Consider the following 23585-nt stretch of genomic DNA (forward strand, 5'->3'; position numbering starts at 1 on the left):
TATGTCTGCGTCTAGTCCAATAATAGGTAATTAGTTCGTAAGTCTCCAAGGTAAATGCTCCTAAAGGAATCTGATCTCCAGATAGCCTGAGAAGAAGAGGCCACGCTTTTTCATCCCTACAAGTACCAAAAGCTGTCATCGCCACAGCTTAGAAAGAGTTTCTAACCCCTGCCAGCCTATAAGAATTTGTATCTCTTAAGTAAGATCTAATTGTGCCGCGGAAAAAAAGCTCTGAGACGTCAGTATTTCTAGTTCAATAATTCTTAATTCCTTGTAACTTTTAATGGATTAAATTAAATGAAATAATTCAAAGATATTCAATATCAGCATTAAAATACAATTCGATTAATATATATATTAGAGGAATTACGGCATCCGGTTCAAATTTAAGAAATAAGAAATAGGGAAATAAACCTATGCCATTCATATCTGATTTATTGAGAAAGCCGGGTTTTGTTTTTGATTAATTAGAATACGTTTGATTCAAATACTAATTTTTCTATCACAAACCATAACAAATATTATCTTCAATATAGACCTTATTCGTTTTTGAAGCGCCACTCTCGGAGAGAAAAAGAACTACTCGTGGCAGCCATGTTGTTGGTAAAAATCGCTGATCTGTAATAGGAATAAAGAAGAAAATAACAACAAAAGTCTACTTTTCGTGGTCTTTTTCGAGTCTCATCAATGGGAGGACCATTCTGTTGTGTTCCCTTGTGCAAAGGATCTTGGAAAAAATTCTGAGACCTAAAACTACCTGACAGAGTGAGTAAAAACAGCTTCTTTTAGCCTTTAGCCCTAACATAGCATTTTCAGCTCCAAATCCTGGTGAAGTATTTGGTGAGTTATAGGTTATAAAAAGCCTGATTGACTTGTAAATAAGTCAAATGAACTATAAAAAGTAGCCTAGACTGTAATTTAACTTTGGGTTGGTAATACTAGTGGTTAAAAGGACTATCTACATGGTATTGCCTGATAAGTTTGTTTAGGCCTATTGCTATGCAGACAATGCACCTCCCTCCTAATGGTTCAGATATGGTCCTGGACTATCTCGGCCATTTTTTATTGTTCCTTTGCTAATACAGGTTTGCTGTACCCATAAAAATCACTGTAGGCTGTAAGGGATTTCAAAGAAGTTATTGAATAAGTATTTTTTTAAATGTGTTTAACCTTGGGTTGGTAATACTAGTAGTTAAAAGGGCTATCTTTGTGGTATTGCATGATAAGCTTGTTTAGGTCTATGCTGTGCAGGCAATGCACCCTCTTCTAATGGCTCCAAATATGGTCCTGGACTATATAAGAACTTCAAAGGAATTGTTGAATAAATATTATTTAAGATGTAGATAAATATGAAGAAAACTATGGTAATGTAATCAATAAAGTGTATTACACTTTATAAAGGAAGACTCTTATGGTCTTATTGTTTTCTTCTTGTAGGCCTACCCATTATATATCTGAAAGATAATCAGAGGTAAATTTTCAGCAGTTCATATTATTGACTTACAAATAAAGTAAACATACTACTTGATGCCCTTTTTATGCTCTTAACAAATATAATAATCATTTTTGTCAAAATGAATTTTACCCCCATCCAGAGGCTATATATACCAATTCAAGTTATATTTTTGCGAAGTCGAGTGAGGGGGGGGGGTATATTTTAAACTGACCGCACGATTATAAAAAATAAACTGGAAACCCACGGACCTCGGGTGCAAATATATACCCGGAAGTAGTATGGGACGCGATATAGGTGGGGGTAAAATTCATTTCTGAAAAAAATTATTGTTATATGTGGAAAGAGCATAAAAAAGGCATCATGTAGTATGTTTACTTTATATGTAAGTCAATGATATGAACTGTCAAAAATTTACCCAATTAGAATGAGAGGGGTGTTTTCTGGGTGACAACTATCATGCTGAGAAAGTATAACTTCATGAATCTAAAAGTTCCAGTTGTATTGACAGGTTTTAGGATTTAGTTGTAATAGCACTTTTTCTTATATTTAGAAACAGTAACAAACGGGGAATAATTGATAAATTTCTTTTTTTTTAACCTTGTTCCCATCAGGGGCATAGTTCCAGCATTTGATAAAATTCTACTTAAGCTTCTTTTGGCTATCTTGGAAAGGGGATAGGTTAGGAAAATGAAACTTTCAGGGATGGGTCTACAGGCTAAAGTATGTCCTGGGAAGGTGTTCTGAAGTTCCTACCTCCACTCCTCTCTCTAGAGGGCCCTGACCTTTCATTTTGAGTGAAACCTTGCAAAATAGATCTTCTGCTTAAATGAATTACAACAACAAAATTTTCAGCTTCACAACTTTGCTCAATCCTAAGTATTAAGGTTTTAAAGATACACAAATAAATTTCCTACATTAAAAAAAAACAACTTTGATATGGCTTAAAATTCTACTCAAATAACAGGAATTTTATTTTCAGACCTAAAGCCAGATGAAAAGGAGCCAATACCTTAAAATTAAGTTATAGGGTTGTTTTGTCAAACTTCAATAGGTTCTACCTGTTTTTTAGGAAAAGGATATGGCCATGGGTCAGGAGAAGGAGGTGAATTATATAATTGAAACTAAAATCACAGGATCAAATATAGACAGTATATCAGTAAATACTCTTTGGAAAAATATAATTTTTATAATGGTTGCACTATGTGTGATGGAGTATGGTATCAAAAAGACAATCTCAGGGATGGGCATACAGGATTAATTGTGTCCTGGGAAGGTATTATGATGTACCCACCTCCACTCCTTCCTCTAGAGGGTCCTGACCTTTGATGACCTTTAAAAATCTGTGTTATAAAAGTGAAACCTTGCAAAATAAATCTTCTGCCTAAATGAAGTACAATAAAGATTTTTTTAGCTTCACAACTTTGCTGAATCCCAAGTTATAAGGTGTTAAAGTTATGAAAATACATTTCATAAATTTTGAAAAAAAAACCCATGGCTTAAAAGTCTAATCAAATAAAAAAAATTTCATTTTCAGAACTAAAGCCAGAGAAAAAGAAACTGATAACTAAAAATTAAGGTAAAATGTTGTCTTGTCTAAAGTTCAATAAGTATAGACCTGTCATGTAGGCAAATTTCAGGACCCTCTAGAGAGAGAAGGAGTAAAGGTCGGTACTCCAAAATACCATCCTGGGACTTACTTCAGCCTGTAGATCCATCCTTCAGAATTTCATTTTCCGAACCTAACTCCTTTCCAAGATAGCCAAAAGTAGCTAAAGTAGAATTTTATTCCAGCAATTTATTAGTGGAGGGGGTCAAAAACTCCATATTCATGGGCTATATTATATTTCATTTTGTCCAATTTATTGGAAAAAACTATGGTAATGTAGGTTAATCATTAAAGTGTATTGTACTTTATAAAGGAAGTATGTTATGGTATTAGTGTTTTCTTTTTTCCCCTGCCATCCTCAAACAACACCACTGGTTTTCATCCCAAAGAAAAATTAATAGTTAAATTCTAGTTTAACTGCTTGTTGCTGTCTTAGAAAGGGGTTAGGTAAATGAAACCTTCAGTAATGAATCCAGGACCAAAAAAACAATCTAAAAAGGTATTACTAAGCTTCCATTTTAACCCTCTTCTGATTTCCAATTCTTATAAATTTGCCTACTTGGCAGGTTATACCTATTGAAATTTTGACAAAACAGCATATTACCTTAATTTTCAGTCATTAGTTTCTTTTTCTGTTGTTTTAATTCTGAAAATGCAATCCCTATTATTTGAGTAGAATTTTAAGCCATATCAATGGCTTTTTTCTAAATTTAGGAAATATATTTGCAGATCTTTGAAACCTCATGAATTTGGATTGAGTAAAGTTGTGAAGCTGAAAATAATTCTCTTTTACTTAATTAAAGCAGAAGATCTGTTTTGCAAGGTTTCAGTGTCAGAACACAAAGATTTTGAAAGGTCATCAAAGGTCACTGCTTTCTAGAGGGGGAAGGAGTGGAGGCAGGTACTTCAAAATACCTTCCTATGACATACTTTAGTCTACCTGTCCCTGAGGTAAAATGTTGTTTTGTTGAAATTTCAAATGGTATAGACCATAGACCTGTCAAGCAGGAAAATTTCTAAGACTTAGAAATCATAAGATCGTTAATGTGGAAGCTTGGTAATACCTTTCCAAAGTATGGTTTTGGCCCTGGATTCATAACTGAAAGTTTCATTTTCCTAACCTAACCCCTTTTGAAGATAGCAAACATTTCTGTCAGTTAGCAGTGTAAAACCTCTTAAGAAAACTGAAAGATAAATTCTCCCCTTGAATATTCCTGAAAATGAATGGAAGCTTTAGCCTTAAGGAACAAAGGTAGATTAGCCTCAACCCTATAATGCCAAGAATTAACAATGCTAATACTAATTTCATGTCCTTTATCATAAAAGCAAATACTTTTTACATTTCACAGAAATTATTAACTCCTTTATTTTTGTTGGGGTGGGGGGACACGTGGGGACTATAGCAAGATAGTCACGGGGCTTGGGATACTTAATTTTTTGTTCTAAACATTTTTGGGGGGGTGGCTCCCCACTCCCCCCCAAAAAAACCCCTGATTATGAATTAACTCTTTGATTTTCAGAATGGAATGATTCAGAGCTACTTGTTTTGCTTCACATATCTATTTAACTTTGATAGTAACTTCAATTTGAACCTTTATCCTTTTAAACATGTCTCTCTGTGATAAAAGAGTAACACATCACTGTATAAAAGTATCACTCTGTGATAAGATAAAAGAGTACCACAATTGAGTGTTTGATTCACTCATCTATCTAATTGAATGCTGATGGGTTCTGATGAAGTTGTGTTACCTTTATCTTACAATATTACTTATAAATCAAAAGAGGAGAATTTGAAAGTATCTTTTTCTTCTTTACATTAGTTACCTAAATTTACACTTCAGAGAAAATTAAGATCCATCTTGATCTGTGAATTACTCTAAAAAAGTGCTCTAAAAATTGCTCTATTTTTTCTAAAAAAGTTCTTTCATGTTCTTTGAATAATTTGGGCAAAGATGTGAATTGGTTTTGAAAAATTACGGTTTTAGTATCTAAATCAAAAAAGAAAACCGAAGGGAAGTTTTTGTACCCCTCCCAAATTTTCTTGAATTGGCTGTGCTGTAATTTTCTAATTTTATGAAGCTTTTCTCATATACCCACCCAACCTCCTGTGCTTTATTGAGATTATATTCTTTGGTGTTGATCATACTATTTTGACGACCACTGGATGGCGAAGATTGCTAATGAATTGTCCTATCAGTGCCACAAAGCTTAAAAGTCTCTATTACAAAACACAAGAAAATCCTCATGATAAAGGGGCCGAAGAATTGCATTAGGGGGGAATTTTCCCCGTAGGGCCCCCCCCCCTAGGTACACCCCGGCCATACCCTAATTCAAGGTTCGTGTACTATCTCCCAAATTTTCACGGTTTGACTAACCCGTCCGTCCCCTTCCCCAAACAGTCATCAAAATGCCCTTTCAAGAGAATGAAAAAAATTATAGGTCTGAAAAACCCCGAGTTATCCAGACTTTTTACCCTTCACCCTTGTGGTTGTCACTGAACTTGCATGGTCGCAGAGCGGAGAAAGAACACAACGACAGTCAAGAGTCAATGATCAGAGTTTTCACAATCCTTCTGGGCTATAACTGCCTACCCTTCAATGCAGACTATGCTCAAGGTCAAAAATTAGTTTTCCTCCCCCGCCAGAGGATTCAAGCTTGCAGTTCTATTTTTAATTAACTGATTAGGGATACAAAGGCTACTTGAGAGATTTTGGGAAGTGATGAGCCCCGAGGATTGTCGAAAATCTGACTGCTAATCAGCCCTTGTTACAACTATCATTCTAATAGTGGAATTATATTTCAGGTTTCCTTTCACAAGCTTCCAAGTGATAAGGATCTGAGAAAGGAGTGGCTTGTGAAGCTTCGAAGAGATGAAGGTCCCTTGTTCCAAATCTCAGATGCCTACACTAGAGTATGTTCTAGACATTTCAACACTGAGGACTTCTATGCTGGTTTTGCATCCGGAAGAAGAGAACTCAAACCAGGATCTATCCCAAGTATTTTTCCTTGGACAAATGAATCATTGTTCAGGCGAAAAGCTCCTAAAGAAAGACAAGTTAGTGAGAAACATCACAAAGACAGGAAAAAACTCAGTGCTGAGATTACTCAAGTTGAAGATGTGTCTGCAAGTGGGCTACTGCACACTATAACAAGCGAGGAACTTTTTGGAAGTGGTGAAGGCAAGGACCCTTGTGAAATTGGTGAAATAACTAGCCCAGTGAATGTTAGCAGTAACAGTGATTATGTGACTGTCAGTTTATTATCAAGAGTTAGAGAACTAGAAGCAAAGGCAAGGTATATGCAAATTGCACTGCAAGATAAAAAGAAAGAGATGGAAAAACTGCAGCACATTAATATGGACATAAAAAGCAAACTCGTTGCCTTTGATCAAGCTTTGAAAGATGGTACATTTACTTATGCTAACATGAAAAAGGATAACAAACTACTGTAGTTCTATACTGGGTTCACCTGTTCATCTGACTTTGAGTCTTTTTTTGAATTCATCAACTGTGGTGAAAATGGTGAAAATGTGACTCACTGAAGCTCATGTGAGAGATCCCGAAGGTTCAGCTAAGAGACGCAACAGAAAGCTCTCTGGACGTGATCAGTTGCTTCTTGTCCTTTGCAGGCTAAAAGTGGGATTATACGAACAATACCTGGCATTCCGTTTTTCAATTAGTCAGGGGACCGTTAGCAAAATCCTTGTGAGCTGGATCAATTTCTTATATATACAGTTGGGAAGACTTGTTCTCTGGCCGTCAAGACAATATGTCGACAGAAATATGCCAGATGACTTTAAAGCTGAATATCCCACAACTCTTGGTGTGATTGATGCAACTGAAATTCAGTGTTAAGTTCCTTTGTCAGTCATAAATAAAACTCTGTCTTAATTGTCATACAAATGTCAGTAGACTAAAAAGGTCTCAGTGGCCGATCCCCACATTGCATTGTGACATGTGTATCTGAGTTGTACGATGAGTTCATCTCAGATGTACACCTTGCCACAAGATGTGGACTCCTGAAGATGCCATATGATTATGGTGATAGTATACTGTCTGATAAGGGTTTCTACATACAGACTGACTTGCCTTCTTGCGTAAGCCTAAATAGTCCCCCGTTTCTTCAAAATGATGGGCAATTTGCAGCTTCTGATGTGATTGAAACACAGAAGATTGCCCGCCTCCGAATACATGTTGAGAGACTCATAATGCAAATTAAGTGCTATGGGATCTTAAGAGAAACAATCCCAGTTAACCTTGTCCCAGTTCTGAATCAGATGTGGACTGTTTTTGCCATAATGACAGTCTTTATGAACCCCATCATCAGCTCTTCAGGTGAATAAGATATACCAAGTGAAGACTAGTTATTTTTTTCCTTCGAGTCTACTTTTATTTGAAGCATATGCCGATCCTATGCTTAAGTATATTGAAGGTTAAATAAAAGGAATTGAAATAGATGATACACAAATAAAAGTTAAAAGTTTTTTTTATTATCTAACAGTATTTACAGAAACATAAGATTTTGTAAAAGCAACTAATACAACCAAATCTTATTGTAAAACTATTTGAAAAAAAACTACGTTTTCTAAAGATTTAAAGAGGCTGAGTCACACGTTCAAACCTTAAAACGTACAGGGATTAGGAGGTGCAGTTGGGGGCTGCCGCCCCCAAACCCCCGCTTCCGTATATGAAAGGGGCTGTGCTCTCCTCAACGCCTCGCTCGTTACGCTAAAGTTTGACTTTGTCACAACTCTTTTTTAAAAAATAAAAAATTTAGCGTAAAGATCGAGGCGGTCAGGAGAGTACAGCCCCTGTCAAATACGGACACGCGGGTTTTGGGGGTGGGCGCCCCCCCACTGCACTTACGAAACCCTGCACCGGTTCCGGTTCGTACGTGGGACTCAGCCTCGGTAAATCTTTATAAAAAGGAGTTTTTTTAAAATCATTTATGAAGGTTTTTGTACAGTTTATTACTTATTATTGATTTACTCAGTGTTAGCTTATCTTTTCAGGTTTTAAAGTTGGGGGGCTCCCCCCCCCAAAACCCTCCGCTTTTGAAGATTCTTGTGTTAAGGCTTTTAATTCCTGAATACTCAAATCAAATGCACAGTAAGATTTTCTTTTTTCAACTTTTCTTCGAGCATGCGGGTATACGGCATGTTATCAAAGCAGTGGAGACTTAACTGTAACCTGAAGGCCGACTGTGATATTCTTCTGGCGACGCCTGTTGAGCCGAATGAATTAATAGATTTTATTTAAAAAAGAAACCTAGTGTCTTTTTAATACTTTAAATTCAGTCGATAAAAAATTTCTCTCACAGAGAATCGAAATCGGATCTTCTGCCTGACAGTCAGAACCAGCAACTCGTGTGTCTCAGATACCCTCGTGAGATTGTTTTATTCTCTCGACTCTATATTTGACGCAAGCAAATCCCCACAAACCTTGATATTTTGTTTTTGAAAAATAGGGAAAGAAGGATTGGATTGAGCTGAAATTTTAAGGATAAGCTCCCAGGCCCCAGCAAAGCTTATTCACTATATTTCAACCCGATCGGACAACGTTAAAGGGGGGTTGTGGTGGGAAAAATTAACATGGGCTCTTATAGGAAAACGAGGTTTTTCGTAAATATAATTCGGGGGATAATTGTTTCGGTCTGAAAATGTCAAAAGGCCCTAACAGGTCGAATTCCGCTTCAAATGAGTCCTCATTCACCCGGATCCGTTGCCAGCTGTGGCTTGTAGGCGTGGCTGATAAAAAAAAAAGAGAAATGAACTTTAAATGGCTATATTTGTTTTTTGGAAAACAGGGAAGGCGTGATCGGATTGAGCTGAAATTTCGAGGATAAGCTCCTGGGCCCGAGGAATGCTTGACCTCTAAATTTCAGCCCAATCGGACAACGTGAAAGGGAGGCTGTGGTTGGAGGGTCGAAATTTCCGGCCCACTTTTACCCATGAAGATAAAGTCGGAGGGGGTGTAATTGTGCACGTTTCTTAGTTGGAGCTTGGGATACAAAAAGCGATCACTGCTGTCTCTCTGCGACCGCTAGGACCGGAAATCGCTTAACATTGTGGTGGGTCTCCTCTTTAGAGGCACAAGTGTGCCTCATTGATTTTCAAGGTATAAATAAATAAAGCAAAATCTGAGAGTTCAACCCTCAGAGATGATGATAGAGATTTCGTGCATGGTGTACCAACAAAAATTGAAAACCAAGTACTTGGAACAGGTTTCAACAACAGTTGGAAAAAAATTCATAAAGGAACTTATAATTAAATTAGAAGTTTTGTAAAAAAGGCACTTTCTCATGGAAACAACTGAAGTCTAACTATACACCAGAAGGGTCCGTATGTAATTATTGCTGTATGCACTATAATATGGTATTCTGCAACAGTTTCTCTACCAAATAAAACAACATTAAAGGAAATAACAAGAATAATTTATACATTTGTATGGAAAATAAAGTACCCAGCCAAATTAAAGAAAACGGATTTGACAAGTGGCCGAATTTTTGATGAAATACAGCTTTTAGTTATTTTTTTTATATATATATATATATAGGTTAAAAAAAAGAATGCTTATATTCGCAGGAACTCATAATCACATAAATCAAAGCAACTCTGAATCACAAAAATAAAAGGAACTCAAAATACATTACTTCGACATTTCCGAAGTGTTGCTTCTGCAACATGGACCGTTACTGAAACTTGAGCGTCAACCAATCAGCGTTGCGAAACTCAACTCAAACGTGTTCGCAAAGATATTTTTTTCCGTAACTGGTGCCTGTGAGGGGTTCTCTTTCGTGGTTTCTGGATACGTCGAAAAGCTTTATCACATTAATCAAAGGACCTCGAATTACAGAAGCTCAGACAAGTATTCCAGATAATGTTGGAAATAGAAATCAGTCAGAGTTTTGACTTCATTTTCCCAAAAAACATTATCAAAAGGTATCTTTTGTATTATTATAACATTTTTTGTCCATAATACAAAGTCACACCATGATAGTCCAGTAATGCCAAGTTGCCCTTGGATCTGATAATAAGAGTGGTGGTCTTTTCTCAAGCATATGAGGTATGGGCATTCAGCTAAAAACTGTTCCTCAGTTTTGTCTCGAAGACTATATGGGCACTTTACTTGAATAATGCCACGTGGGTCTCTTTCGCATGGGTCAAACACACGTCTATCAGGAGACGTGGCAAGCCAGTACTAAGCTGGTATCACAATCCCACAGTCCATAACCACAACGTCCCTTCCTCTTTTTTTCATAGTTTTTTTGTAAATTCGAACAGCAGTTGCTTCATGCGTCCTGCCCCACTTTACAGCTGGGTTTCTATCCAAATTTCGATCTTCAAAGTTTTACGAAACTTTTTGCTCCAAGGAGTGACCCTTTTCAACACCAAACTAAAGTTGCTGGAAGTAAGTTGAAACTCACGTGCATGAACCAACATTTTATTTTCAACCTGTGCAAGAATTTTTTTCAATATCTTTGGCTTCTGATGCTGACACTCTTAAGGAGTCTATCACTTTCTGATGTTTTGTATCAGTATTTGTCAACATGTAACTTCCTGTACGTTCATACACAGGAAAATCAGGAAACTCAACAGCCTTGAACAATGCACTGGTTACAACACTGAGATTGGTTATAATACTACAAGTAGGATCATCTATTTGTAAATGGTTGGTCAATGTTGACAGCACTGGGCATTCAAATAATCTCTTCTGAACAAGCTTGGCCTGGGAATATTCTCCTCTTTCGGTGCCGTCTTTCAAAAGATCTGCAAGAAAATCCTTTTTTAAATGTCTACTTAACACAAAAATACAAGTTTTAGAATGGCGTGGACTTCAAACTTAAAGTGCTTGCATAAATCTGGAACTGAGAAAGCCAGCAGCATAGCCAGGATTTCGTTTTGGGGGGGTGTCAGTCGACATAATATAGTAGTCAAGAAAGCAAAAAATGGCAGTAATTGTAGTGACGGATCCGGGATTTACTATGAACGCAGGGGGGGGGGGGAGAAGTAAAAATTACTTCCTTGGCGCGTGCAATTTTAATTATCGGCATGTTAAACCAAATTCCATTGGACCGTAGGAAGGGGCGACGAAAATGTGCGGACGAATTCAAATCTGTGCAGAAAATTTTGAGGTTTGAAGTGGTAAATATATCTATTTTGGGCAAGAAGATGGTTTGAAAGCAGTGCTTTCTGCCGCAAAGCAGCGGAAATTTTAGAACCATGTATAACTAAAAAGTGTACTATTCCATATATTTACTTCTTTTACACCTATCTTTGAGGATTAAATTATCTTGAAACTAGTGTTGTGCAAAGAGTCTAAGTTTTAAGAAAATGTCAATTAAGAAATGTCATTTTATATTTTTTTTTTCTGCTCATAATGAGGTTGGTTAAGAGTTAAGGATAGAAAATTATTTTATTGAATGAAGCAATAAAGTTTTGGATTTACAAATAAATCGTTAATTTTTTTTTTATGAAAAAGTAATTAATATGTGGCTCCTTAATGACTCCCGCATACATGACCTAATATTCAGTGACAACTATAACCTATTGATGAACAGTTGTTTGTTAAGATATAATTTGATTAGTACTGTCATAGACAAATATATTAATTTTTCTGTTAACCTTGCATTTTCTAGTCTCGTACAAAACTTATCCAAGAAAATTCATCTGCTGCCATGTACCAACCCATCCTTAGTTACTCGCCTGATAATTAGTTCCAGGCTTTTTGACAAGTCTGGAATCAGCAATTTAAGGCATTACAAGAACGCCGTTGCCCCCTTTGGACTGGGAAAATTTCCAATTTTTTTGAATTTATGACAAACATTACCAGTTTTCAGAAGGAGGGTTAACACCCCTCTCCCCCCTCCCTCCTAGACGCTTCGGACCGCGGCAACCATGAAAGCCATGTAAAAACTTAGCTAAACTTGTACGACAACCCCTTGTGCTTTATTGGAACTTGTTATCTGTTGTCTTATTCCTTGGCACGTGTCCTTGTAGTCATGAAGCAAAGCTTTTGAAGATTCAAGTCAAAACAGCAACTCACATCATGCTTAACGCATGGAACATGGCAGATACTGCATTCCCCAGTCCAAGCCCAGACAGATGCCCAAAGGACGAGAAGAGACAAACAAAGAAAGATGTTTTTCTCAACATCGAAATGTTCACATGAGAGCCATCTCAGGATCCTAAGTCCAGATACAGCTTCCATTTGAAAATATAATTTTTGAACATAAGTTATTGTTTCTGAGAGTAAAATAAAATTGTTTTTGTGAATCAGATTTACCTTTATAAACAAACATTAACAAAAATAAACAAAGATTATGTAACAGAAACTCTGTCCTACCTGAAAATGCAGATACAGCCGGGCTAAGGGAAGAACTAAGTTGCACAACTCGCAATCTCAGACTGAGACAATCATCTTTACTGACCCGCGGGTCATACAGCTGCACTGTTTTTGGAGTTGACAGTCCTCCTTCCCGAACTTGGCGAATGTCAATGTCCATCACCTTTTGTGGCTCAAGATCCTGCTTTCTCATGTAAGTCCACTGTTGAGGCATCTTGATGCGGCTCAGGGAGGAAGGGATTTCTTTGTACTTCAGACTCTGCATCAAACTGATAATTTTCAAGAGCGACACCAGGTGATTGCAAAAAACACTTCCAGCAATGCATGAACAAGCACTGTTGATAATCTGACTGTCACAGGAAAGATAGACTTTAATTGAATGTGGCTTGTCCCTCTTTTTAAAACTGCGATAGCAACTCCCTTTTATCACTAACCCTTTATTTCCAAAAAGTCCTTCCACTTCTAAAATATGCATGGTTTCTAGGTAAATATGTTGCTCCACCAAAAAGCTGTAGCGTCTCTTGATTAGATAGCTGTCTTTATTTGAAGCTTTTTAATAATATACAATAAAATTGTCTGAGATAAGTGGAACAGTATCAAGATTTCTGCACCACTGGCCCTAAAAAATATGAGAAAATTAGAGATTACAATTTTTGTACTGAGTTGTTCTTCAAATAGACATAGGCCTAACCCGTTAAACTGAGGAGATTTGAGTATGGTTTTTGGGTATGAAATGACTTTATAAAGTTCTGAGTGTGTTGGAAGAGTAAAACGACGCGGGGCGGCTATAAATCAGGGGGTGAGGGGGGGGGAGCACCAGCTCCCGACTAATAAAAAAAAATTAAACTGGTTTGAACTGGTATGTAAAAACTTGGGAAATTTCAGGAGGGCCCGGCCCCGGGCCCCCCCCCTAAACATGCCACTACTTTAAATTATGTTTTTAGGAACTCTGAGATACTTTTTTGTGACAGACATACAGCAAACGTTTTTTGGAGATCTGAGATCAGGCACCGGAGGCCGGAGTGCTAAAAATACAAATTTATACTCTTGTGTTTGGTGTAGCCTGAGGAAAAGTTAGAAAAAATGAAGCTATCCTGCTGCTGAAGGAAATGTAGGAGAAAAACAGATTAGGATCAAGGTCCATTTTCAGGAGAGGAAGAGGACTATTACCATGTGCTGAATTACTGGGAATGGACTTAAATCTCCCTGATAGCTGACCAACACCAGGGCCAGAACTAGGGGGGCAAAGGGGGCAGCTGCCCTCGGCACTGAGTTGTGGGGGCGCCAAAAGTTTCCCCTGTAACCCTCCAAAGTTAATATATGTTTCCAAAAAACATATTTTGATTTTGTTCTAGGGACAGAAACTGAGGGAAGGGGATCCTGAGCTCCTAAAAACCTCAAATGGCGACCTTCTCAGCTAGGTCAACTCATAAATTCTCAGTCACAACACAAACATAACAGAATTTTTCATTAATATGCGCTCGCTCTGCAAAACTAACTTGTACTTTTCATTTGACCCAATATGTTCATGGAACAAAAATGGGTTCTGATAATCGATTAATCAAATTTAATTTCACATTGAATTAATTAAATAAAATTAACTTAATTAATTGAATAATTAATTTGAAAATTCAGTTTCAAAATCAATTCCGAATAGCTTATATTCTATAAGTAAATCATTTTTTTGCATTCATATATTCAAAATCTAGTTATTGGTAATAGCAAGGCCCAGGAACATAGGCAGGGGCATCACCAAGGAGGGGGGCATAATATTTATTTTAAAATTATTTGCTTTCCTACAAAGAAATCTGAGATGCAAATGAAAAAAAAAACAAATTTTAGTAGGAAGTTTGAAAATTTTCCTGCACTTTGCACCAGAAAATACCATTTCAGACCATCCAATTATTTTATCTGCTGGCAAATAAGCAAGGAAACAAACTGACAATATCCTTGAACTAAATTTATAAAATTTGATCCTTTACGGCAAACTATTAGTTAATGATTATTATATTTGGATTCAGAATTAAATTCTAAATGGAGATGTAGGTCTATTTCTTAGCTATCTCAATATTCCATGAATGGAAAAATTTACCAAAATGTTACCACATGATGCCTGTGTAGTTGGAACACAAAATATTAACCTGGCTGGACAGAGAGGAATTTCTAGAAGGGCACAGACCCCAAAACCATCAAATCATCATCAAAACCATCAATGTTAATTTCTAAGGGTCAAATTTTCCTTAAAAACTGGAAAGTCAACCCAGGTTCTTAGGTCCTAAACATGTTAAAATTATTGTAGACTATGGCGGATCTTTCTGTGTCACTTTTGTTAACTTCTTTGCCTTTTTTGGCACCTAAATAAATGTTTGTAATTTTCAAGTTGGAGTCCATGATTGTCTGGGCAAAGATATAGCCTAGTACAGGCTAAACCTGCAACCCAAGCTCAGGAAAAATCAATCCAGAATGCAGGTGATGTACAACCTTGCTATTAACAAGATTATCAACAAAATTAACTCACCAATCACCCTCCATAAAATATGGAGGGTGATTGGAGGCAACAAGAAATCTGAGATGCAAATGAAAAAAAATACACATTTTAATAGGAAGTTTGAAAATTTTCCAGCACTTTGCACCAGAAAATACCATTTCAGACCATCCAATTATTTTATCTGCTGGCAAATAAGCAAGAAAATAAACTGACAATATCCTTGAACTAAATTTATAAAATTTGATCCTTTGCGGCAAACTATTAGTTAATGATTATTATATTTGGATTCAGCATGAAATTCTAAATGGAGATGTAGGTCTATTTCTTAGCTATCTCAATATTCCATGAATGGAAAAATTTACCAAAATGTTACCACATGATGCTTGTGCAGTTGGAACACAAAATATTAACCTGGCTGGACAGAGAGGAATTTCTAGAAGGGCACTGACCCCAAAACCATCCAATTATCAATACCTTTGTAACAGAATCTAGCCTCAGTTTTCTTGGTACTGATTCACAATGTTAATTTCTAAGGGTCAAATTTTCCTTAAAAACTGGAAAGTCAACCCAGATTCTTAGGTCAAAAACATGTTAAAATTATTGTAGAGACTATGGCAGATCTTTCTGTGTCACTTTTGTTAACTTCTTTGCCTTTTTTGGCACCTAAAGTTTGTAATTTTCAAGTTGGAGTCCATGAATGGCTGGGCAAAGATATAGCCTAGTACATGCTAAACCTACTACCCAAGCTCAGGAAAAATCAATCCAGAATGCAGGTGATGTACAACCTTGCTATTAACAAGATTATCAACAAAATTAACTCACCAGTGCCTTCTGAATTTCAGGAAATTCCATGATAAGTTCCATGTTTGCACAGCAAACCTTCCAACAATATGGCCGATTTTCGCGCAGTGTTGCAATTCAGGGGGAAAAACGAATAAGGTCTATTTCTTCAATGGTACAGATTTAGTAAATTCTTCCAGGCCAGGGCGGCAACCCTGATAAAATCTTTGGTTTTAGTAGTGCAATGAATTTGAAATAAAAGCAACGTGCTTTGAAATGAACTTAGACTGAGATTCACAGATTTTATAAGGATATATATCAGGTAAATAAAGCTTGAATGAGATTAACCCATATTCAGACACCAGGCTAGGTTTTCCAGGAACTGAATAATTTCTCAAGGGAATGACAAAAAAGAGCCTAGGTTATGAACAGAACATATCCTAGGATATGGATCCTAATACTCAGCCAGTTCCTAATCTTGACCAAATTATCTTATTAAAAAGTGTCGTTCCTATACGTAGACATGAATAAAGTGAATATACCACTCAATGCCTTTTTTTTAATGCCCTTTCCAAATATAATAATCATTTTTTTTGGAAAGGAATTATACCCCCACCCCTATTTAGGCTATACCAATTCAGGGTATGGTGAAATTCTACTTTAGTTACTTTTGGCTATCTTTGAAAGGGGTTGGGGTAGGAAAATGAAACTTTCAGGGATGGATCTACATGCTAAGGTATGTCCCAGGAAGGGGTAAAATTCTACTTTAGTTACTTTTGGCTATCTTGGAAAGGAGCTGGGTTAGGAAAATGAAACTTTCAGGGATGGATGTACATGCTAAGGTTTGTCCCAGGAAGGTACTTTGAAGTATCTACCTCCACTCATCCCCCCCCCTATATAATGGTAAATTACTGCACATTACTAGTTGTTTTTAACTCATATTTCATCCTATATTACTATCATAAATATAAATCACTACTTACTTTACACAACTTCAGCTTTTAACCTTGTTCATTAAAATATATTCCAAAATCCTATTTTCATTTAACAATCCATTTAACTTATTTACTATATAGCTGACATTGCTTATCAAACCCATTTTTGATGTCACAACTTTGCTTATCATAACCCCTTTAACAGTAGCATGCAGGTGCCATGGGGTAAAAGGCAACTCTGTGTTGATAAGCCATTTAAACTTTATTAATTAGGGAAGGATTTGACAAGAGATAGACCAGTAAAAAAATCCAAATTGTTTTTAGAGGACAAATTAGGTTATGAGGAGATGTTTTTATTTTTATAGGTCCATGCACTCATGAAGGGAAGAGGTTTTTAAAATCCCCCTTCCCGCAAAACTCAAAATTTTCTAAAATTCTACTTCAAAAGCTTTTTAAATATTTCTAGAGCACTAATTGACAGAGGGCTACAAGCATCAGAATTGACTTTAGAAGACAAGTTATGTCATAGGAAGATGTTTTTGAAATCCCCACTCCCCAAAACTCAAAAATGTCTAAAATTCTACTTAAGAAGCTTTTTAAATATTTCTAAAGCTCTAATAGATAGAGCGCTACAAATATCAGAACTGACTTAAGAGGACAAACTATGTTATGGGAAGATGTTTTTGAAATCCCCCTTCCCCCCAAACTCAAAATTTTCTAAAATTCTACTTTAGAAGCTTATTAAATATTTCTAAAGCACTAATTGATAGAGGGCTACAAACATCAAAATTGACTTTAGAAGACAAGTTATGTCATGGGAAGATGTTTTTGAAATCCCCCCCCCCCTGCAAAACTCAAAAATGTCTAAAATTCTGCTTAAGAAGCTTTTTAAATATTTCTAAAGCACTAATAGATAGAGCAATACAAATATCAGAATCAACTTCAAAGGACAAATTATGTTATGGGAACATGTTTTTGAAATTCCCTGTCCCCCCAAACTCAAAATTTTCCAAAATTCTACTTTAGAAGCTTTTATAAATATTTCTAAAGTGCTAAGACATAGAGAGCTACAAACATCAGAATCAACTTTAGAGGGCAAATTATGTTATGGGAAGATGTTCTTGAAATCCCCCTTCCCCCAAAACTCAAAATTTTCAAAAATTCAAATTATGGTATGGGAAGATGTTCTCGAAATCCGCCTTCCCCCCAAACTCAAAATTTTCCAAAATTCTACTTTAGAAGCTTTTTTTAATATTTGTAAAGCGCTAAGACATAGAGCACTACAAACATCAGAATCGACTTTAGAGGACAAGTTATGTCATGGGAAGATATTTTTGAAATCCCCCTTCCTCCCAAACTCAAAATATTCCAAAGTTCTACTTTAGAAGCTTTTAAAATATTTCTAAAGCACTAATAGATAGAGTGCTAAAAGCATCAGAATTGACTTCAGAGGACACGTTATATCACGGGAAGAGGTTTTTAAAATCCCCCTTCCCCCCAAACTCAAAATTGTCCAAAACTACTTTAGAAGCTTTTTAAATATTTCTAAAGCACTAATTGATAGAGGGATACAAACATCAGAATTGACTTTAGAAGACAAGTGTTGTCATGGGAAGATGTTTTTGAAATCCCCCCCTCCCCAAAACTCAAACATGTCTAAAATTCTACTTAAGAAGCTTTTTAAATATTTCTAAAGTACTAAAAGATATAGCGCTTAAAATATCAGAATCAACTTCAGAGGACAAATTATGTTATGGGAAGATGTTTTTGAAATCCCCCTTCCCCCCAAACTCAATATATTCCAAAATTTTACTTTATAAGCTTTTTTAAATATTTCTAAAGCACTAAGACATAGAGCGCTGCAAACATCAGAATCAACTTTAGAAGACAAATTATGTTATGGGAAGATGTTCTTGAAATCCCCCTTCTCCCAAAACTCAAGATTTTCCAAAATTCTTCTTTAGAAGCTTTTTTTAATATTTCTAAAGCGCTGAGACATAGAGCGCTACAAATATCAGAATCGACTTTAGAGGGCAAATTATGTTATGGGAAGATGTTCTTGAAATCCCCCTTCCCCCCAAACTCAAAATTTTCTAAAATTCAACTTTAGAAGCTTTTTAGATATTTCTAAAGCACTAATTGATAGAGGGCTACAAACATCAAAATTGTTTTTTGAAGATTTAAATATACTTCTAAAAAAGCTTCCCATAACATAATTTGTATATTTTCAATATACTTCTTAAAAAGGGGGATTTCAAAAACATCTCCCCATAACATAACTTGTCCTCTGAAGTCGATTCTGATGTTTGTAGTGCTCTATGTCTTAGCGCTTTAGAAAAATTTAAAAAAGCTTCTAAAGTAAAATTTTCCCATAACATCTTCCCATCTTCCCATAACATAATTTGCCCTCTCAAGTTGATTCTGATGTTTGTAGCGCTCTATGTCTTAGCACTTTAGAAATATTCATAAAAGCTTCTAAAGAAAAATTTTAGAAAATTTTGAGTTTGGGTGGAAGGGAGATTTCAAAAACATCTTCCCATGACATAATTTGCCCTGTGAAGTCCATTCTGATGTTTGTAGCACTCTATCTATTAGTGCTTTAGAAATATTTAAAAAGCTTCTTAAGTAGAATTTTAGACATTTTTGAGTTTTGGGGAGGGGGGATTTCAAAAACATCTTCCAAGAAGATGTTTTTGAAATTCCCCTTCCCCCCAAACTAAAAATATTCCAAAATTCTACTTTAGAAGCTTTTTAAATATTTGTAGAGCACTAAGACATAAAGCACTACAAACATCAGATTTGACTTTAGAGGACAAGTTATGTCATGGGGAGATGTTTTTGAAATCCCTCTTCCCCCCAAACTCAAAATTTTCAAAAGTTCTACTTTAGAAGCTTTTTTAATATTTCTAAAGCACTAAGACATAGAGCGCTACAAACATCAGAATTGACTTTAGAGGACAAGTTATGTCGTGGGAAGATTTTTTTGAAATCCCCCTTCCCCCCAAACTCAAAATTTTCAAAAATTCTACTTTAGAAACTTTTGAAATATTTTTAAAGCACTAATAGAAAGAGCGCTACAAAGATCAGAATCGACTTCAAAGGACAAATTATGTTATGGGAACATGTTTTTGAAATTCCCCTTCCCCCCAAACTCAAAATTTTCCAAAATTCTACTTTAGGAGCTTTTATAAATATTTCTAAAGCGCTAAGACATAGAGCGCTACAAACATCAGAATCAACTTTAGAGGGCAAATTATGTTATGGGAAGATGTTATGGGAAAATATTACTTTAGAAGCTTTTTTAAATTTTTCTAAAGCGCCAAGACATAGAGTGCTACAAACATCAGAATCGACTTTAGAGGACAAGTTATGTCATGGGGAGATGTTTTTGAAATCCCCCTTCCCCCCAAACTCAAAATTTTCAAAAATTCTACTTTAGAAGTTTTTTTAATATTTCTAAAGCACTAAGACATAGAGCACTACAAACATCAGAAGTGACTTTAGAGGACAAGTTATGTCATGGGAAGATATTTTTGAAATACCCCTTCCCCCCAAACTTGAAATTTTCAAAAATTCTACTTTAGAAGCTTTTAAAATATTTCTAAAGCACTAATAGATAGAGCGCTACAAATACCAGAATCGACTTCAGAGGACAAATTATGTTATGGGAAGATGTTTTTGAAATCCCCCTTCCCCCCAAAGCCAAAATTTTCCAAAATTCTACTTTAGAAGCTTTTATAAATATTTCTAAAGAGCTAAGACATAGAGCGCTACAAACATCAGAATCAACTTTAGGGGGCAAATTATGTTATGGGAAGATGTTCATGAAATCCCCCTTCCCCCCAAACTCAAAATTTTCCATATTTCTAAAGCGCTAAGACATAGAGCGTTACAAACATCAGAATCGACTTTAGAGGACAATTTATGTCATGGGAAGATGTTTTTTAAATCCTCCTTCCCCCCAAACTCAAAATTTTCCAAAATTCTACTTTATAAGCTTTTTAAATATTACTAAATCACTAATAGATAGAGCGCTACAAACATCAGAATCGACTTGAGAGGACAAATTATGTTATGGGAAGATGTTTTTGAAATCCCCCCCTTCCCCTCAAACTCTAAATTTTCCAAAATTTTACTTTAGAAGCTTTTTTAAATTTTTCTAAAGCGCTAAGACATAGAGCGCTACAAACATCAGAATCGACTTTAGAGGACAAGTGATGTCATGGGGAGAAGTTTTTGAAATCCCCGTTCCCCCCAAACTCAAAATTATCAAAAATTCTACTTTAGAAGCTTTTTTAGTATATCTAAAGCACTAAGACATAGAGCGCTACAAACATCAGAATTGATTTTAGAGGACAATTTATGTCATGGGAAGATGTTTTTGAAATCCCCCTTCCCCCCAAACTCAAAATTTTCTAAGATTCTACTTTAGAAGCTTTTCAAATATTTCTAAAGCACTAATAGATAGAGCGCTACAAATATCAGAATTGTCTTAGCACTTTAGAAATATTTAAAAAAGCTTGTAAAGTAAAATTTTGGAAAATTTTGAGTTTGGGGGGAAAGGGGATTTCAAAAACATCTTCCCATATCATAATTTGTCCTCTGAAGTCGATTCTGATATTTGTAGTGCTCTATCTATTAGTGCTTTAGAAATATTTAAAAAAGCTTCTAAAGCAGAATTTTGGAAAATTTTGAGTTTGGGGCAAAGGAGGATATCAAAAAAATTTTGAGTTTTGGGGGGAAGGGGGAATTATTGTAGAATTAATTTGGCCTCTAAAGTTGATTCTGATTTTTTTAGCGCGCTATCTGTTATTGCTTTGGAAATATTATGTGTGTATGTGTGTGTATGTGTATGTGTGTATGTGTGCGTATGTGTGTGTATGTGTGAGTTTGTATGTGTGAGTTTGTATGTGTATGTGTGTATGTGTGTGTGTGTATATGTGTATGTATGTATGTGTGTATATGTGTATGTGTGTATGTATGTGTGTGTGTATGTGTGTATGTGTGTACACACATACACACATACACACATACATACATACACACATACACACATACACACATACACACATACACACACATACACACACACATAAACTTACACACACCCAAACACAAACACATAAAAAAACAAACACACAAACAAACACACACAAAAACAAACAAACAAACAAAAACAATCACAACAAAAAAAAAAAAAACACTATAACTCAATCAAACAAACACACTCAAACAAACTAACACACTAACACACACTCACACACACACACATACACACACACACACACACACACACATACTCACACACACACATACACATGCACATACACACACACACACACACACAAACATACACACACACACACACACACACACACACACACACACACACACACACACACACACACAGACACACACATACACACACATACACACACACACACACATATATACAGAGACACATATACACACACACACATACACACATATAAATATACACACAGACAGACACACACATACATACACTCACACACACACACATCCTCACACACACACCTACAATCACTCATACACACCCGCACACACATTCACACACATACACATACACACACACACGAATATAGACATACACATATACACACATATATGTACATATACACACACATACACACACAGACATACACATACAGACACACACACACAGACACACACACACACAGACACATACACACACATAGACACACAAACACACACACACACACACAAACACACACACAGAAAGACAAAAACACAAAAACACACACACAAAAACACACACAGACACACACACACAAACATGCAAACACACACACACACACAAACACACATAATAACAGACACACACACCCTCTCCCTTACTCACTCAACCTCACACACACACTCATACACACACACTTCCACCCACACATACACACTCCCACACACACACACACACATACACTCAACCACACACACACGCCCACACTCGCCCACGCGCTCGCCCACCCGCCCCCCCCCACACACACAACCCCAAACACAACACACAAAAAAAAAAACAAACACTCACACACTCACTCACCCACGCACCCACACACACATACACCCACGCGCACACGCACCCACACGCGCACCCTCACACACCCACACACACACACTCACTCACTCTCAAAAACTCAAAAAAACGCAAAAGACATAAATCACAAACACACAAACACACAAACACACAAACACACAAACACACAAACACAAACAACAAACCACCAAAACTAAAACACGAAAATAAAAGAAGAAACACACACAAAATGGTTCTTTATCACACCTATTACGTACTAACAACAGTGCTGGCTAACCCCCCTCCCCTCCTAGGACACACACACGCACAAAAAAAATGTTTCTTTATCACACCTATTACGTCCTAACAACAGTGCTAGACTAACAACAGTGCTGGCTAACCCTCCCCCCAGGACACACACACACACATACGCACAAAAAAAATGGTTCTTTATCACACCTATTACGTCATAACAACAGTGCTAGACTCAAGATTTGATACAATCCCAGCTCACAATCAGGGTCCTTCGTTTCTAAAACTTTTGAACGAAAATTCTTTTTTTATATATCTTTTTGTAAGAATCTAGAAATGGGAGGATGGTTCGATATTACATTTTCGGCTTCTAAGTTGAGATCTTCACAAAAATAGCATCAGTTAAAGGGATGTTAATACCACATCGTCAAAATTTACTATTTTTTAGTGCAATTCGCCACAATGATTTAGGCAAACAGTCTTTTTCCAGTCGCTATCATGGCAGCGTGGGTTACCTAGATACAGAGGTGTTTTTTTGGGGACAGAGGGGGAACTTGCCCCGAGGTCAGAAATTTCAGGGTTGCAAAATTTCTAATACATAATGTTACGGTTATAATCATTTTGAAATTTTGAAATTATATTTCTTTAAATAAA

General features: G+C 36.2%; 3 protein-coding genes across 3 annotated transcripts in view; 2 read left to right on the forward strand and 1 right to left on the reverse strand.

Moving 5' to 3' along the window:
• The window catches only part of LOC148942677 (uncharacterized), a 35282-nt gene extending 28769 nt beyond the window's left edge, over positions 1–6513 (forward strand). The window contains exons 2-3 of the mRNA XM_089102325.1: positions 817–840; positions 5866–6513. Coding sequence (XP_088958451.1) covers positions 817–840; positions 5866–6513 — 672 coding nt within the window. The remainder of the gene's footprint in view (positions 1–816; positions 841–5865) is intronic.
• The window catches only part of Art8 (Arginine methyltransferase 8), a 90763-nt gene that overhangs the window by 54888 nt on the left and 12290 nt on the right, over positions 1–23585 (forward strand). The window lies entirely within an intron of this gene.
• On the reverse strand, positions 10511–12881 carry LOC148942678 (uncharacterized). Its single transcript, XM_089102327.1, has 2 exons — positions 12407–12881; positions 10511–10830 (listed from the first exon to the last, which is right to left on the reverse strand). The coding sequence occupies exons 1-2, from the start codon at positions 12879–12881 to the stop codon at positions 10511–10513; spliced, it is 795 nt and encodes a 264-aa protein (XP_088958453.1).

This window comes from Artemia sp. Qi Xiang Cuo, chromosome 16 (assembly GCF_049724085.1).
Source record: "Artemia sp. Qi Xiang Cuo chromosome 16, ASM4972408v1, whole genome shotgun sequence".
Lineage (NCBI taxonomy): Eukaryota > Metazoa > Arthropoda > Branchiopoda > Anostraca > Artemiidae > Artemia > Artemia sp. Qi Xiang Cuo.